Here is a 16,258-nt window from a genome sequence, read left to right as displayed (position 1 = left end):
AATTCCTTCACATTAACACGGTACATTGTACCTTATATTTACGGACTTTTCTTACAGTGCAGCTATTGAAAACAGTTGCTTCTTATGAAGTGTCGAGATGCAATAAGCTGACTTGTGGTTAAATAAGTTGTGCGTTGTCGGGATTCATTAGTGTTGTTTAGACTTTCAGAAAGTAACTGTTATACATCTGCACAGTTTTAGGCTAAAGTCCTGATTTATTTATATTATATACTACCAGAAAATACATAATATTATGTTGAATCCAAGTTGCACACTTGCAATTAATTCACACCAGACATTTAAATGAACGGCCGGTTCCTCTGTAAACATTTTAACTTCCTGTACTTACTTGAACAATTTCAAAAATAACTCTGTGTAGTATTTTAATAATTGAGTTTTGCGTTGAGCTTGTCGTCTTACTGTAGACGTGGAACACGTCGGATCCGGTAGGTTCGCGGTGACTTCCTCGTTCGGTCCCGCATGGTTTAATCACGCATTGCTCCTCACGTGGTCATAACTCAGACGTGCTCATTTGTGTGGAATTAACTGGAAGAAGTTGTGTGGTTTTTCACGTTTTTCTTCTTCTTTGACAATTTACTTCCTAGTGAAAAATGTTGAACCGTGTTTACACTCATTCACATCGTATGTATGCGTATTTACTGTAGGTCGTATTTATTGGAATATGCCCCCCCCATTCCCTTTGTTTCAAAACGGAGCCCCCTTATTTCCAGTACATTTGCCACTTAAACGGACCAACAACTTGGATTCATTTAAGTTATAATGAGACACAACCACTCGAGCGTCCAGTCCAGCAATAGGTGGCAAATATGTGGAATATCTCACAAATGTAGACGCGATTTTGGGGCGATTATGTACTTCCGGTTATGGATATATATTTTTTAAACACCTAAAGGGGACCTTTAGTCAGTGCATAAGTCATCCAATAATACATACAGTTAAATGAAAGCCCATTATTTCGTGTGGAATGGTTTGTTTGGGCACGTTGTTCACTCGTATTGATCACATTTCGCATTTGGCCGCCATCTTATCGGAGAAACACAGCCAAGTCGACTAGCGGCGTGTTTAGAAACCTTCAACCTGAAGCTATTGATTTAAGTGATGCGGGTCAATATTGAATCATTTCTCACGTTAACCACCATTTAATCACCTCACTCGTGGTTATTTTTTTAATGCGCGACGGTTTTGGGTCAAAGTCTCGGACCCGACCGGCCTCACCACGAAACCACTGTCCGGTGAAGAACCGGGGAGGGGAGCCTTCCCATTGGCTGCTGGAGGTCGACCGCCATGGTGGACGGGTGACGTCACCGAGAGCACGGACGTGTGTGTGAGCGAGAGAGAGGGACAGCGAGGCGAGTGTGTGTGTGTGCTCGTTGTTGGGAGGATGGGAATACAAAACAGGGTAGAAGTGAAGGAAATATGAACGAAAAGGAAGCTTTCAAGTCCCGGGTAACTGCTTTTCGTAATCAGGAAATATCGAAAAACAGAAACAATTTCGCGCAAACTTGCTGAGAGTTGCACGCGAGAGAAGAAAAAAAATCTCCGGGATGGTAAGACTCCCGCTTTCCTCGCGCTGGCGACCCGGGAACCACGCGCCATTGAAAGAGTGAGAGATACAGGGAGAGAGAGAGAGAGATCGAGCACGCGAGAGAGAGAGGGGGGGCGCTGATATCTTGTGCATGCGCTTTTTTTTTGTTTGCTTCACCAGCGTGCACGCTCGGGTCGCTCGAGCACACACACACACACACACACACACTGGCGTGGCTCTCGGCCTCCATTTGCCGGTTTGTTTTCACGTTCGAAGGGTTTCACCGGAGCCTAACACCACCACCACAATCACCACCACCCACCCCGGCGAGGGCGACAACAACAACGACGGCGGCGGCGGTGGCAACGCAAACAGTTTCGGAGTTCTCGACGTAAAACGTTGACGTTACGTTGCGGGGCCACGAGGCGTTCGACCCGACGACGGAAAGGTGAGCCGTTAGTGAGCACACAACTTTTCCAACTTGCTGAGCGGGCGGCCTCCACCTTCCGCGCGGCGCGTGACAGAGGACGAAAGAACCGTTTCCCCAACAACTTGTTATTTTCCAGGAGCTAAAAAAACAACAAAAAAAACCCCCAGCGTGAATGGCTGGGAGCTCGTGCGGTAAACGCGCACGCGCCAGTTCGGCCGGTTAACACGTTTTTTTTTTTTTTTGGAGAGATCATCTGTGTTGGTGTGAGTACTCAACTGACCCAAGAGAGGGGCAGGACAGCTACCAAACCGGCCAGGGCACTAGCTTGTCCCCTGCCCCCCCCCCGGCGGACGTCGGTTTCGTCGCGGCAGTGAAGGTAGAGGCGTTCAACGCAACGTCCTCGTTTCCCATGTTGTCATGGACACTTTGTAAAAACACGAAGCTTCGTTTCGAGCCTCTCTCTGGGCCGTCGCGTCGAGTCCTCGGCGGCGTGACGCCATGCCGGCTTATTGGTCGGCGGCACCTCCCGAAGACAAAGTCCCCTCCGCTACGAGGCGACGTGTTCAACTTAAAAAATAAAAATAAAAAATGAACGCACACGCGTTGTGCCGCTAGACATCGTATACGCTGTTGGTCAGATGGCGTTCTTTAAGTAAGCGCGAGGTGTTGTTGTCGTTTTTGCATCTCCACCACTTGTTTTCACCTGGTGTTTGTCAATATTTGTGGTTGGGACCTCTCGACCAGTCATGTTGTGCATTTTATTCTGTAATATATTGCGGTGTTATGAGTATGCAGCATATGACCCACTTCTCCCTGTGATTGCACACTTGCATACTGACAAAGCATGCTTTATATAGCTTTAGATATAGTTCATAAATGCATATTTCAAATATCCTTACTCGGTAAAAGGAATTTATAGCTCAGGGATCACGTATAATATGGCCCGTGGTTGTAAATAAATCATAATATTCTCCATTAGGCCCTGATTTATTTTTCAGGAGCTTGCGGCACATCCTAAAGTTGCTCTGCTTTGATGCAATGGTTTTGACACAATGAGCTTTTCAATTAAATCATGCAGAGCAGACATCTTGAAATGTTGGTGTGCTCTAAAACTTACGAAACTTCCACACAACCGGCACCTTTACATGTTGTATAATCTGCTTTGATTTTCACCGTGGAGCATGTTTACCAGCAGCCAATACTGGTAGCACAATGTTTCTACACATCTGGCGTTACAGCTGGCTGGCTATTTGCAGCTCCCGACCAATCATCAATCCTTAAGGATTTAGTAAAGAATAATTCATGGGTTGTTTCCAACCCCACTAAATTGTCACTGCTAAATTGTAGCATATATTTGCTGTGCTTTGTTATTGCTTTCGTCTGGCTTGTAGTTGTTTTATTGTCTTCTGCCGTTGTCTGATTATTGCCCTTATATTTAATCACCTCTGAAATGTGTATTGCATCATACAAAACACTGCGGTGCTGGTTAACATTCTTATTGTTGTTTTTCATGTCAGGTGTCTAATGAAGAAGGACAGACATTCGTGATGCCCGCCACAGACTCTGAATCCACATCGATGGAGGAGCCCCGTGCATCGGAGGAATTGGAAGGGAGCTCGACTAACGCTCCCACTAAGGCCGTCCCTTCCTCAACCCCTCACGATCCGACCACCGCGGGACCTGATCGTTTCCCTCGCGAGACGGCGATTGAGACGAAAGCTGTCTCCATGGCGAGCAACGACTGCAGCTCGGCTCGCTCCTCACCCGCTGAAGCTAGCCCAGCCAAGCCTGCCGCAGCACCGCCCACTGCCTCCGAAGGGACCGCTGAAACCAGCCCAGCTACCTCACACATAGCGTCGGCGTCGGACTCCCTGGCGGCAACGGGGTCGAGCCCTGTCGGTGCATCTGAACTGCCGCCGCCGTCGTCTGCGCTACAATCTACCACATACGGCAAGCCGGGCGCGGGAAAGAAATATCCCGCGGTGCTGACCTTCAAAGGCGTCAGTGTCACTCTGGAGAACAACAGCGTGTGGGAGCAGTTCTACAGCTGCGGGACGGAGATGATTCTCACGAAACAGGGGCGCCGCATGTTCCCGTACTGCCGATATCGCCTGTCTGGCTTGGATCCCAAGCGGCAGTACAGTTTGGTCCTTTCCATTGTTCCATCGAGCAAGTACAAGTACCGCTGGAGCTCAACCAAATGGGAAATCACTGGACGAGCAGAGCAGCAGGGCCAGTGTCTGAGCCGGGCCTTTTCCCACCATTACTCGCCCAGCCTGGGCTCTGAGTGGATGAACACCTTGGTGTCCTTCTACAAGCTCAAACTGACCAATCAACCTCAAGATCTCGACGGCTACGCGGTCCTGCACTCCCTGCATCGCTACATTCCCAGGCTGCATGTTATCCCAGTCCCAGACGGGAACGCGCCCTCACCTGCCCAGCCTGTGATTATGGGACCAGAGAGCATGACTTTTACATTCCCGCAAACTGAATTCATGGCTGTGACGACTTATCAGAACTTTCGGATCACCCAGCTGAAAATTAATCACAATCCGTTTGCAAAGGGCTTCAGGGATGATGGGAACAACCCCCGTCTGACTCGATTGGCTCAGGCTGCTGAGGCGAAATCTGTGGTGATGACGGAACCTCAGTCTCCTATTTCAACACCCGCGGAGCCCAATATTCACCTTTTTTTCCGAACACAAGAGTCCATAAACAATAAGGACAGGGAGAAGGTTGTGGATCTGAGGTGAGTTTATACCTGTTTTTATGCAAACCATTGGTATAATCGAAAACAATCCAAAACCTCAATGTTTGAGATAATAATGTCCCGTTTGGATTATTATTGTCATGCAGGTATTCAATTAACTAGATGTTTATTTTTAATGGTTGTAGTTTGACCTGCACTTCAAAATATTTTATTCCTACTTTAATATACTACAGAAATCATCAAATCAAAACTAAAACAGCAACCAATACCCCCAGACAACAAAATATGCAACATTTTAATATTATTTATTAAGATATAACTTTCTTTATCATTTTGATGTTTTTGCAACATTGTTTTTTCTGAAATGTTCATGCCAACAAAGCCACATAGAAGTGAACATAAAGATCCCGTAGTTGGGTTCTTTTGACCGCGCCTTAGAAGTAAACCAGAGACGCACAATAAGGGGCTTCTTAATGTTCACAAATGACGGGTTATTACCGTTTAATCACAGAGCTAGTCCTCCCTCGTGGTAATACATAACGTACAAGGTCTCTATATCCAGTAGCACAAAGTATCAGAATGAGAGAGCGGTGACACATCTCAGAGGGAGACACAGCAGAGAAATCCAAGGATCTATTTTTTAGAGACAGAAAAAAGGAATTATATTAATATTTTGTTGAAAAATTGAACACATTACTCAAAAGAATATTCACATAGAATTTCCTTTTCTCTGTAAGAAGAGTTATTATCAGTAATAACCAAATAGTTGGATTAACTCAGTAACTGCAGAAAATGTGACAGAGCCATTGCACTGGATTGCATTTGCCTTAGTAGGTTAATCCACGTGTAGCCACAGAATATTAACAAACATGAATGTGTTTAGTGTGTTCAGGGAATCACTAACATACCTTTTTTACGTGAGGTTTTTTAAAAGGAAGAATCCACAAAGCATCCACTGCTGTTCGCAGCTTCACAAAGAATCTGAAGTAACATCAACCGCATTGTTTATTTAAAAAAAACATCTCCGATCACTTAAAGAAACTTGAATATTTATGTTGCATAGTTAGAATAACAGGAACATCTCACATTGTGTACATGATGGAGTCCAGTGCAGAGCTTTTAAGGGAAACTGAGAGAAGACATTTTCTTAACACCACAACAGTCTGACCTCAAAAGAGAATATCAATTTGAATTTCTACCTGTTTTGAATTTTGAACCCAAATTATGGATTATATCGAGTTTCAGTCAGCATTTATTGCAGGGCTGCTGTTATGGATCGCGTTACAGAGATCCGGTTGGGCCGATCGTCTGTCACCAATGGATGAAAGTCAGCAATCCCTAAAGCCGACTTTTTGTCCCTTTTGCTGCCTTTGTTAACTATTTGGGGAATATTCGAATTTAAACATGGTATCCGAGAAAGAGTTAAACTGCTGGAATTACCTACATAATTCCATTTCCACATAGCGTGCCATCACAAGTTGATACCATCATTATTTTCAAGTTTTAGTCTTTTGACCTCCAAAAACATCTGTTTTTTTTCTTTTTTTACTGTCTTACAGCACAAAGACCCCCAACGTCTCTGCTTCTTTCTTAAATGAGCAAGTGACCCGACTGGTCCTGAAGCCCATCATGTCTCTCTCCACCAGGGATGAACCGTATGTCCCCTGTTTGAGGGGCAAGCATTCCCTTGGCGAGCTTGTGCTCGTCCAAAAACGTCCACTTGTTGAGCCCACGGGAAAACCCACAGAGGAATCCACGGAAGAACCCCTTGCTGCGATGACCAACGCCCCCGCTACCTCAACGCCGATCCAGGGATCATCGCCCGGAAACCACAGGAGGAGGAAGAAGATCAATAGACGTTGGGCTAATTCGAGGGGTAGAGAGTGGAAAGCTGCAGCTGCCTCCCCCACGGTATTCCACAGCCCTTCGTTGACTGTCGCTATGCAACCAGAGCTGGATGATGTAGAGGGCCTGCTGTTTGTGTCATTTACCTCAAAGGTAAAAACCATAGAAAATTAAGTAGAATGATCGCAAAATATGTTGTGCTCTTATCTAACGGGGGTTGTTTGTTGCCTGTCAAAATAATGTTTAGGTGCACAGTAGTGAAAGCTTTGCAGGGTGTTGAAAGCTCTTTATTGGCTTCTGTGTGACAGGAAGCTCTTGAGGTACACATTGGGGACAAACCAGCCAATAGCACACCACTGGCATCCCCGATTTCCCCGACGACGCCGATGGTGTGGAAGAAGAAAGGTAAGCGGTGCAAAGACGTCTTTCATCAGGTTCACTTCCGGCAACTTCTTTCTGTGCGGAGCTGTATTCATTATACAGTGGTCGTTGTGACTGCCTCATTAAAATCCTGCATTAACCTTTCGTCATCTCCTAATTGAACAAACAATGATGTCGTGTGTTGAAAACATTGCAGTGGATGTGATTCCGGAGACGGATGGGGAGATGATTGGCCGCTTGGAGGCCATCCTGCTGCAGGACCTCATGCTTCTCAAGCACAGACAAGTCATCCATCCTGTGCTGCAGGAGGGTGAGTTCACACACACATCCCTGCGGTCGGGTCAGTCGGGCAAAGTAATAAAGTGCTGATATCTTTCTCCTCCTCTCTGTCCATTTTCTAGTGGGCATGAAGTTGAGCTCGTTGGACCCGATGAAGTCCATCGACCTGCAGTATCTTGGGGTTCAGCTGCCACTTTCTGCCCCAAACCTGCCAGAAAAAAGCGAGGCCGTGGCTTCGTCTCCTGGTGGTGAGTTGGACTTTGACATCATGAGCTGTTTATTGTAACGCTCTACTCTGTAATCTGTAGTTGAGATTAATAACACATAATACGTACGTTTGTGTGATGTGCGTTTGAAGAAGAGGTTGTGACAAAGACAAAGCGTGCAAACCCCCGTAGAACCAGCTTATTTAGCTGTGACCAACTTTAGGTTTTCAAAAATTCAACATTTATTGAAAAACTAAACAGATGTTAAATACTAAAACCAAATGAATGCATTTAGGTGGCATTAAAATGTTATCTTATTTATTTCCTCGTCAGTAAAACACCCATAATGTACGCTAGCTATCAGATGAAATGTTGTAATGGAACAATAATGAGTTGAGACCTTCTCAGAGCACAGCTGGTCCCGTCGACGTTTGGTGCCAACCAAAGAAAATACATCTTCTAAAATGTCTTTTTATTGTAATGAACAACAATGTGGTGTTCTTTTTCAATGGAACGGTATTGGGTTGATTCTTTCACAGACAAAGGAGCGTCCTTCATCTCCCGAACAGGAAAGACAAGTGACATGACACAAATAAAGGGATGGAGAGACAAGTTCATAAGAAACAAAGAAACGTCTCCCAATTGTGAAGGTGAGCTTCTTGAAGCTACAGTACTAATTATGCAGTGATAAACTGTAACATTGTAATTGTGTCGAATTCCTTTCTCCTGAGCTGTAGCATTAAAGTGTCTTCAATCGTCTCCTAAAGGATCCCAGAAGAACCTCTCTGCGTTCTGCAGCAACATGCTGGATGAGTACCTGGAGAACGAGGCTCAGTACATCAGCGAGCGCGCCGCCGCCTTCGCCACAAATTCCGAGGACTCGGTGGCCTATCAGCTGCCCGTCAAAAGCTCCAGCTACGTGAAAACCCTGGACAGCGTCCTGCAGCACCGAAAAACCGCTTCCAAAATTCCTGTTGGGGCCAACAGGCCCTGCCCCCTTTCCCACAAGCCCCTCCTCTACTCTGCAGTGGCGTCGCCGGCTCCTCCCCTTTCCAGACCCAAGACCCCGGTTCAGGCTGAAGTACAGGCCACACAGGCGGCCCCATCCTCACAGACAGCGCCGGTAGCACAGAGGTAATAAATCTTCATGTTACTTTTTTGCCCAAACACATCCTCAAATATTTACATTTGGGACGTTTTTAAAATGTATTTATTACCTAGTCCTCTTAAAATATAATGTCTCAACCAATTCAGCCAGAGTGTTGTTAAAATATTTTTCATCTGATTACGTAAATGTGAAATAACACATACTTGTTCCTTTGATGTTGTGATTCCCATTTACAGTTTCACAGCTGGTACCAGTGCTATTTATAAAATGCTATTTATACTATTTATTAATTTACTCTTATATATTTACTCTTAAATATTGTAAATTCAAGGTCAATGGTCACCGTCGAACAAATGTTATTTCATAAATATGAACTTGAAGACTGTGAAGGTTTATATATATATATATATCAGTAAAACAAAGTTACGCTTTAAGAGGGCTAAATGTGCTCTGGTTTTAAATCCTGCTGCAGACTAATCACACCGTCCTGCCTCTTCAGATTATCCACGTACCTCCCAGAGCTCGGCCTAAGACCAGCGGGAAGCGTGGTGCAGAGCCCCGCCGTGACCCAAAGGGCTTCAGGCCTCTCTAAGTACCAGTGCCTCCTGCTGCAGATGGAGTTGGGAGCCATGAGCCGGGGTCTGAACAGGACCCAGCTGACTGAAGACCGGCTGATGGTGGCCCTCACTGGTTTGCTGACTAAACAGGTATGACACACACTGGACAAGTGTACTCTGTCATTTGATGTTAACGATGCGGCTGATGTCATTTAAATGTCATGGAAATTGGTGAAGATGCCGTGTGTGTGTGTGTGTGTGTGTGTGTGTGTGTGTGGGGCGCAACCCGATTTCAAGACTCGTTTGGATTTTATAAATCCTGTAGTCTGCGTCTGTAAAAGGAAAATCAAAGCCCAGTGAAGAAAAAGCAATCACGTTTGTGAACCGTTTTGATGGATCTCCTCCTTCTTTTTTATCAGATGGTGCCCAGTGAGGTCTGTAAAGTATCCAAGTATCCAAAGTACAAAGCGATGCTACCCGAATGCGGTCAGGAGTTCTGCATCCTGGGCTGCGTGTGCTTGAGTCTGCAGCGTACCAACAGAGCTCCGTTCCACTGCCAGCGGCCTGAATGCATGTTCGCCTGCGCCTGCTTCAAACGCAGGATCACCAAGCAGCTGAGCCTGGGGGAGACAGAGGAGCTCATCCAACCGGTCTACTGTACGATCAACTTATTCTCCTCTCTTTATTCTTGGTCTCGACCATTGTGCTCTCGGAATGAATGGACTTTTACAAATGCCTCTATTTTACATCTTATTTTACATCTTTATTACAGAACTGTGGAACTTTTTGATGAGATCTGAGTGGCTTTTGTGTGTCGCTCAGCTTTGGGCACTTCTTAAGTATCAGGTGTTAATAAGATGTTTTCATTCCTCTCCAGCTGTGAGTAATACGGAAAATGTGGTTCAACCTCACCCGGGCTCCCATGCTAACAAACTGTGGAACTGCCATACTCATCAAGTGGATCCAGAACCACTCTTTGTCCCCAAAAGGGCTCCACTGTATATCCTCCCTCTAAAGAACTTGAAGCGCAGCAGTGGAACCCATCTGACCCAACCGGTAGAATATAAACTCAAAGTATTTGATGAATGCATTACACTGCTGTTGCAAATTATTTGCTGGGATATTATAAGTGGAAATAATTGAGTACCTTTTGTCTGTTATTCAAAACTGAAATGTAAATCCTTGCAGATTCGAGAAGAGGATAAAGGTCCGGTGTATAAATACTTGGAGAGCATGATGACGTGTGCGCGTGTGAGGGAGTTCAACAGCGCGCCTCCCCCCAAGCTCAACATTGATCCCAAGGTCCTTGACAGCTTCGCAAAGACCCCCAAAGCAAAGCAGCAGAAGACGGCCGCTGGCGACCAGCCGAAGTCCCACAGCCCTCAGATGGTTAAAAAAACTGGTGCGAAAAACCAAGAATATGCAAGAATTGGATCATTTTGTTTCGTTTCCGCGGCTACTGGATGACATGCCAGACCGTGTGATGTTTTAAGATATTCTGCTTGTTAACACAACCATATTGGTCTTGTCCCCTCAGCAATAAAGGCCTCTGTGGCGTCAGGTGAAAAAGAAGCAAAAAAGCAAATCGAGATCCAGTCGGCGTGTCAGTGGATGAAGGACCGCCAAATGGTCCTTGAGGTTTTATGTCAGCGCATGAATCAGAACCGGCTGTCTCGCCGCTTCTGGATCGGGCCTTATCACGTCCGCCCGGTCGCCAAGATCTTCATGCGGAAGCCCAGCGGCGCCACCGTCACCTACAGGGTGAGACCTCTTATTATTATTATTACATGTTATATATGTTTTTTTGCCATTTAGTAACATAAATGGTGTCGTGCTCCACCTCCCCTTCATCCAGCTACACATCAGTAAACCATCAAAAGCCAGTGACATCGATGGAGATGAATCCGACGACAGCGATGAGGAAAACCCGCCCGTCAAAAGCCCCAATTTGCACCTGGAGGCAGAAGAGGACCAATTCCAATTTAAAGAGCCAGATGTGCAGGTCGCAGTCACACCCTTCATGATTGGAGTGGTACCTGCTGGCAGGTTGAAGGTCAGGACCAAACCTGTTGGCTGCCAAGTTTCTGGACTTATACAGGTCAGTCTTATGTAGAACACTGAGTAAAACCTCATCAGTCACATGGTGCTTTATTACTTTATGATTCACTTCTTTTTAGGTATTTATATTGATATTTATCTTTTTTTCATATAACTAGTAATATCAAAGTATTTCCCCCTTTACAGGTAAATGGTAAATCCTACAATCAGGCCCGACTGATGTTGGGGAACATGGGGTCTCTACATCCAGCCAACCGCCTCGCAGCGTTCGTCACGGGCCGACTGCGTCCTCCCAGCGGCATTTCACTTAAAGTTTCTCGGAAATCTGACACTACAACCCGAACCCCCACCCCTGACTCTCTGCACAGAGCGGCCCCTCCGGTTACAACGGCACGAGGAGCCGCTGATCTGAAGCCGCCAGGTAAAATCGTCTCTCTGTTCCCGGACCTCCGCGCTAGCACCTCAGGTGGAGACTGATTGTCTTCACAAAAGGAGGGAAAAGTAATCAACTCGAGAACCCTCCGGCGCAGACGTACCTGCAGCTACTGCTCAGCATTGTAATCATCCAAGCAATTCACACCACCTTCATGGGGTGTGCTCACGATCGAGAGGCATGACACCAGGGACGTATCGAGGTGCCTGTCGGGAGGCCCTCACAATCTCAGAAGCCCTAATCTGCCAGACAGAAATGTATCAAGATTAGATAATAGCCCTCATGTAATATTAATGAATTTCCTGAAACATGCTCAAGATTCCCCAGACTTTATCAGTTATAATAATACATTTAATGTCTAAATATAAAGCAAGTATGTTAAAATAGGATTGTTGTTTCTGGGTCTCACCCCACCCCCCTCGTTGTTTTGTTTATCCAGCTCCGAGGTTCCCGATGGACTTTTGGATGAAGGGATTGAACAACTCCATCCAAAACGCCTCCACCTTCAACCCCTTTGCCTCGAGCAACCGCAGCGGCGTCAGCCCCTTCCAGAGCTGCTCCACCTCCTCGCCCGTGTCCCTCACCGTGTCGCCGGCTCTGAAAACCCCCAGCTTCTTGGGGCAGAGCGGCACCTACTCATTCCGGATCTGCCCTCCGGCCAACCAGAGGACCAGGAGCCGGAACCTGCCGGGCGTCACCCTGCCCGGCGGCTTCACCCTCATCGAGCTCCCGCGCCACGTAGCTGACGGAGCCGCGCCGGGAACTGTGAGCGCTGCTTGTGCGGACGAAGCCCGGCCGCAAAAAGAGGCCCCGCCTAACTGTGGCCGCTTGGCAGCCGATTCGGCTCCAAGTTGGGTCGGCCCGGAGACTTGTGGAGCGGCTACGGACCAATCCGGCAGCACGTCACTGGAGCCAGGATCTCCCCCTGAGCTGGCCTGTGACGTGAAGATGCCATCGGATGAGATGAATGAAAGCAACAGCAGGGAGGAGGACTCAAACCCGGATGTCACCTCTGAGGACTTGAGCTCCGACTCGGACTCCTCCGACTACTCCGCAGGGGGGGACGAAGACGATAGTGTGAGGAATAATAAATGTTTCTTGTTCAAAATTGTGAATTATAATGCAAAATCAATCTGCAAATCCTGTCGTGGTGAATTCAGATCTAAAAAAATGTTTTTCCATTTTTTTATTCTTTTTTTATTCAGGATGTGGAGGTGGACATTGAGACGGTAGACGGGTTGGCCATCAATGAAGTTAAAGATGTCCTAAAAGCACTAAAGGAGTCTGGGTAATCTAAATATTTACAACGTTTGGACCCCTCTATATTTTACATCAATGTGGGGATTTTGTCCTTACAAAGTTTTCCTCCGTTTTTCTCCACCCTCAGAAAATCCAGCGCTGGTTTGGGATCATCGCCGAAACTCGCCGAAAAGGTACAACACAGAGCAATATTCAGCTTCTTCTTTGCTTCATCTCATTGAACAAGAAAAGTGTAACCGGTTTTATCCAACAGAGCATCTTCACCCGGGTGGGAATAGCCAAGTGACGTCTGACTTTATCTTATCTTTACTACAGAGTAGTAATATTACTATTACTGCCACTAATACTATTATTTTCTGATTTCATATCTTCTCCCTCAATCAAATGGAGGAGTGTAAGGACAACAAGAGACGGACGAACCACACGGTGCTCGAAAGGCAAAGACGCTGTGAACAGCGGACCCTCTTCGACAAACTCCAGACTGTCCTTCAGAGCGACCCCCGGGCCCCCAGGCTCCGCCTCCTCACACTGGTCAGTTGTGTGATGTTGTGATGGGCCATAAATAAATTTAAAAAAGCTGTTTCCTTCTTTTCTGTATATTCCTAAAAGCATCCAAATCTGCAGTAAACATTTGAACTCGTTGGAGCCCGGTCGGATTCACCTAACCGTGTTCTGCATCCGTGTTTGACGAGAGCTCCGTTGCATTCGCAGGCCGTGAAAGAAATCCAAAACCTGGTGGAGACATCGCGGGCTCTGGAGGAGAAGAAGAGGATGCTGACTCGGATGCAGGCCATCTACGTGAAGGAGCTTTCCCTCTTGTCTGGTGTGTACAGTCTGCGGTTTCTGTTTGAACTCGTGTGTCGCGTTGCCCCAATTTATGAGCTATTCCAATGCGTCAGAATCGGTGGAAGCTCATTACGCACCAACATTACAACTGTACAATCTTTTCGGGACTTCCCTGGATAGCACACACCGTAAGAAGCTGTCTTTACTCCGACTTGTGTCATTTGAAATTTCCCTTGTTTAATTTTTTATTAAGGCAAGTCGGACACGCTGATTAAAAACAAGCTGAAGGAGATCTGCGAGAAGCAGAAAGAGAGGGAGAAGAAGGCTGGAGAGAAGCCTGAAAAGAAGCCTCAATGGAAGCCCTTCTTCTCCAATCTTCTCTCGTCCAGAGCTGCTCTCCTGCAATCCGCCGCTCCTCCTCAGTCAAAGCTGCCGCCCCAACCGCTGTCCCTGACCGACTTCTTCAAGAATGAGGTTCCGAACGGGGCCCAAAACAAGCTGATGTCTCTGCTACACGCCAACATAAACAGGCCTCCTACCCAACCCGCCGCCGCGCCACTACTGCTGCCTCCGGTCCCGGCCCCCTCGCTACCTGGCGGCCCCCCTCAGAAGACGTCAGAGGAGCGGCTGGAGAATCGGGTCGGCTGCACCGCCTCCCACGCGGGCGCAGCGTCGGCTTCGCCCCAAGCGCCCGCTTCCAGCAATCCCCCCGCCGAAGCCACGACGACCTTCTCTCTCCCGCTGATTCGCTCCAAAACCGGCAGAATCATACTGCCGTCGTCTCTAAAGCCACGTGAGTCAAGACGTCCTGCACACCTGCACATCTCTCTATGTACATGCGTGTGATTATATTGACCCGTCCCTCCTCTTCACAGTTGGTCACGGCTTCTACACACTCATGGTCATGGAGCCCAGGAAGAACGGGCAGGAGGGCGGCGTGAATATGAGTCCTTCTGAGGTGGAGGCGTTGGTGAGACAGGCCCAGAGCTTTTCCTCCGGAAGCCCTCGGGTTTCGGAGGAAGGGGGAACCGTACCGGCTTCGCCTCTTCCCTCGGGTGTGACCGCGGCCCCCGGGGCTCAGCTCGCGCCCCCCGACAAACCAGGCGGCGCGGCTTCGGGTGCAGCGGTGGGCTCGGGCAAAACGGGTCCAAGTCGCAGAGGCCGCAGGAGAGGCCGGCCCCGGAAGCGCCCCCTCCCCACGCCGCCCGCTGGAGACGGTGGCAGAAATAAAAAAATGTCTTCCAAAGGGACCAGAGCACAAGCTGCGGGGGCGGACGGCGACGGCCCCCCGGCGGTCAAACGGCCCAGGGGACGGCCCCCGAAGAAGAGGTCACCACAGCTGTGGCGTCCTCCCGCCCAGCGCTCAGCGAGTCTTCCGTCCAACTGCGGCCCCGTCGGCCCGTCCCCCGGGAGCCCCGATTCCAAGCGCAGGGCGGCGGGGGGCGGCGGCGGCGCCGGTCGCCCGCTGACCCGCGGCTCCCTGGGGAAGGACTTCCCCAGCGCAAAGAAGCGCTCCTGGATAGACGTGGAGAAGGAGCTGGAACTGGAACCGGAGATCAAATCCGATTTTGAATCGGAATCGGAGTAATCCTCGTCTCTTCCTGCGGACGTCGGACCTCGGGGAGTCTCCGGGACGGACAAAACTCGGTGGACCTTTACTACGGAGAGAGAGAGAGATAGAGAGAGAGAGAGAGAGACTATGAGAGAAAGCATTAACTGACCGGCTGAATGTCTGAACAGAAATGAATGGTAACAGCATTCCGCTTCGATATATATCAGGATTTCTGAGATACTTTTCCGTCACCTAAATTCTGGTTCACTTTACTTCACACCCAGCGAAATGAGATTTATTCAAATCATGAATTTTTTTTTTTTTGTCATTTTTTTACTGATCTGTCCTATGCAAATACATGTAAAAGTCCATGTTTCTCAGTACTGACAACTGCTTCATTAACTCTGTCCAAAGTACGTTTTCCATTTTTATTGAGAGCTAGTTTGACGCATGTATTCCTTTTTATGAAAGTGTTGTTCCGGTATTAACTAAGTGAAAAATCAAACGTAGTAGCACTTTATGTCTTTGGTAGGACCCACCCATGATTTCTTTGCTGTAGTCTGTATAGTAGTGGTTTGTATTCTGGGGAGTGAAATGCACATAAACCTGATGTGTCAGAAGCAATCAAGAGACGCTTTTTGCCATATATTGTATCTATGAAAATAATCTCTGTAAATATTATATTTCTTTTGATTTTTTTGATCTTTTATTGCGATGCATCTACTTTGTGGATGATTTTGAAACACTGGTTGTCTTGTTGCTTTCGTTCAATAGAAGATGTGAAAAATAATGTGGCCTTTATAATCAATAAAAACGACATGCATTTATTATCACGGCACTTTTCAGTCACTCAAAGTTCTTGTTAGTGGAAGATTTTGTCTAGAAGGTGAACGACTCGAACCTTGAACGTTATTACCCAATTGTTTTGGAAATGGCTCATAAGAGTAATAATTGAGTGCAGGACGATCAATAGAACACATCTGATTGCCCTGGTGTCTAAATCAGTAAAATGTCTTGTCAGCAGTTAAAGCAGACGTGAGGAGAGATTTCTGAAGCCCTTCCCTTCATGACGGCCAATGAAGAGCAATGTCTCAAGCTTATTTTCAG

The 16,258-nt window shown here is 47.2% G+C and overlaps 1 protein-coding gene across 1 annotated transcript; it reads left to right on the top strand.

Moving 5' to 3' along the window:
* Positions 1–1,211: 1,211 nt before the first annotated feature.
* On the top strand, positions 1,212–15,984 carry LOC119194528 (uncharacterized). The gene is made up of 22 exons (XM_037448615.2): positions 1,212–1,994; positions 3,494–4,725; positions 6,246–6,684; positions 6,840–6,936; positions 7,109–7,222; positions 7,314–7,439; positions 7,937–8,047; positions 8,165–8,531; positions 9,005–9,212; positions 9,482–9,719; positions 9,940–10,118; positions 10,251–10,464; positions 10,600–10,823; positions 10,918–11,160; positions 11,307–11,541; positions 11,993–12,630; positions 12,759–12,841; positions 12,941–12,986; positions 13,204–13,344; positions 13,525–13,636; positions 13,853–14,392; positions 14,475–15,984. Exons 2-22 carry the CDS (start codon positions 3,524–3,526, stop codon positions 15,185–15,187), a joined length of 6,270 nt encoding a protein of 2,089 aa, XP_037304512.2. The 5' UTR covers positions 1,212–1,994; positions 3,494–3,523; the 3' UTR covers positions 15,188–15,984.
* Positions 15,985–16,258: the final 274 nt, after the last annotated feature.

This window comes from Pungitius pungitius, chromosome 20 (genome assembly GCF_949316345.1).
Source record: "Pungitius pungitius chromosome 20, fPunPun2.1, whole genome shotgun sequence".
Classification (NCBI taxonomy): domain Eukaryota; kingdom Metazoa; phylum Chordata; class Actinopteri; order Perciformes; family Gasterosteidae; genus Pungitius; species Pungitius pungitius.
This window is presented reverse-complemented; position numbering and strand designations above follow the sequence as displayed.

Excerpts from the sequence above, each read along its gene's own strand:
- LOC119194528 (XM_037448615.2), top strand. The coding sequence starts at position 3,524 with ATGCCCGCCACAGACTCTGAATCCACATCGATGGAGGAGCCCCGTGCA. Across the intron at positions 8,048-8,164 it reads AACGTCTCCCAATTGTGAAG|GATCCCAGAAGAACCTCTCT; the intron begins GTGAGCTTCTTG and ends CGTCTCCTAAAG. Across the intron at positions 12,987-13,203 it reads CGCCGAAACTCGCCGAAAAG|GAGTGTAAGGACAACAAGAG; the intron begins GTACAACACAGA and ends AATCAAATGGAG.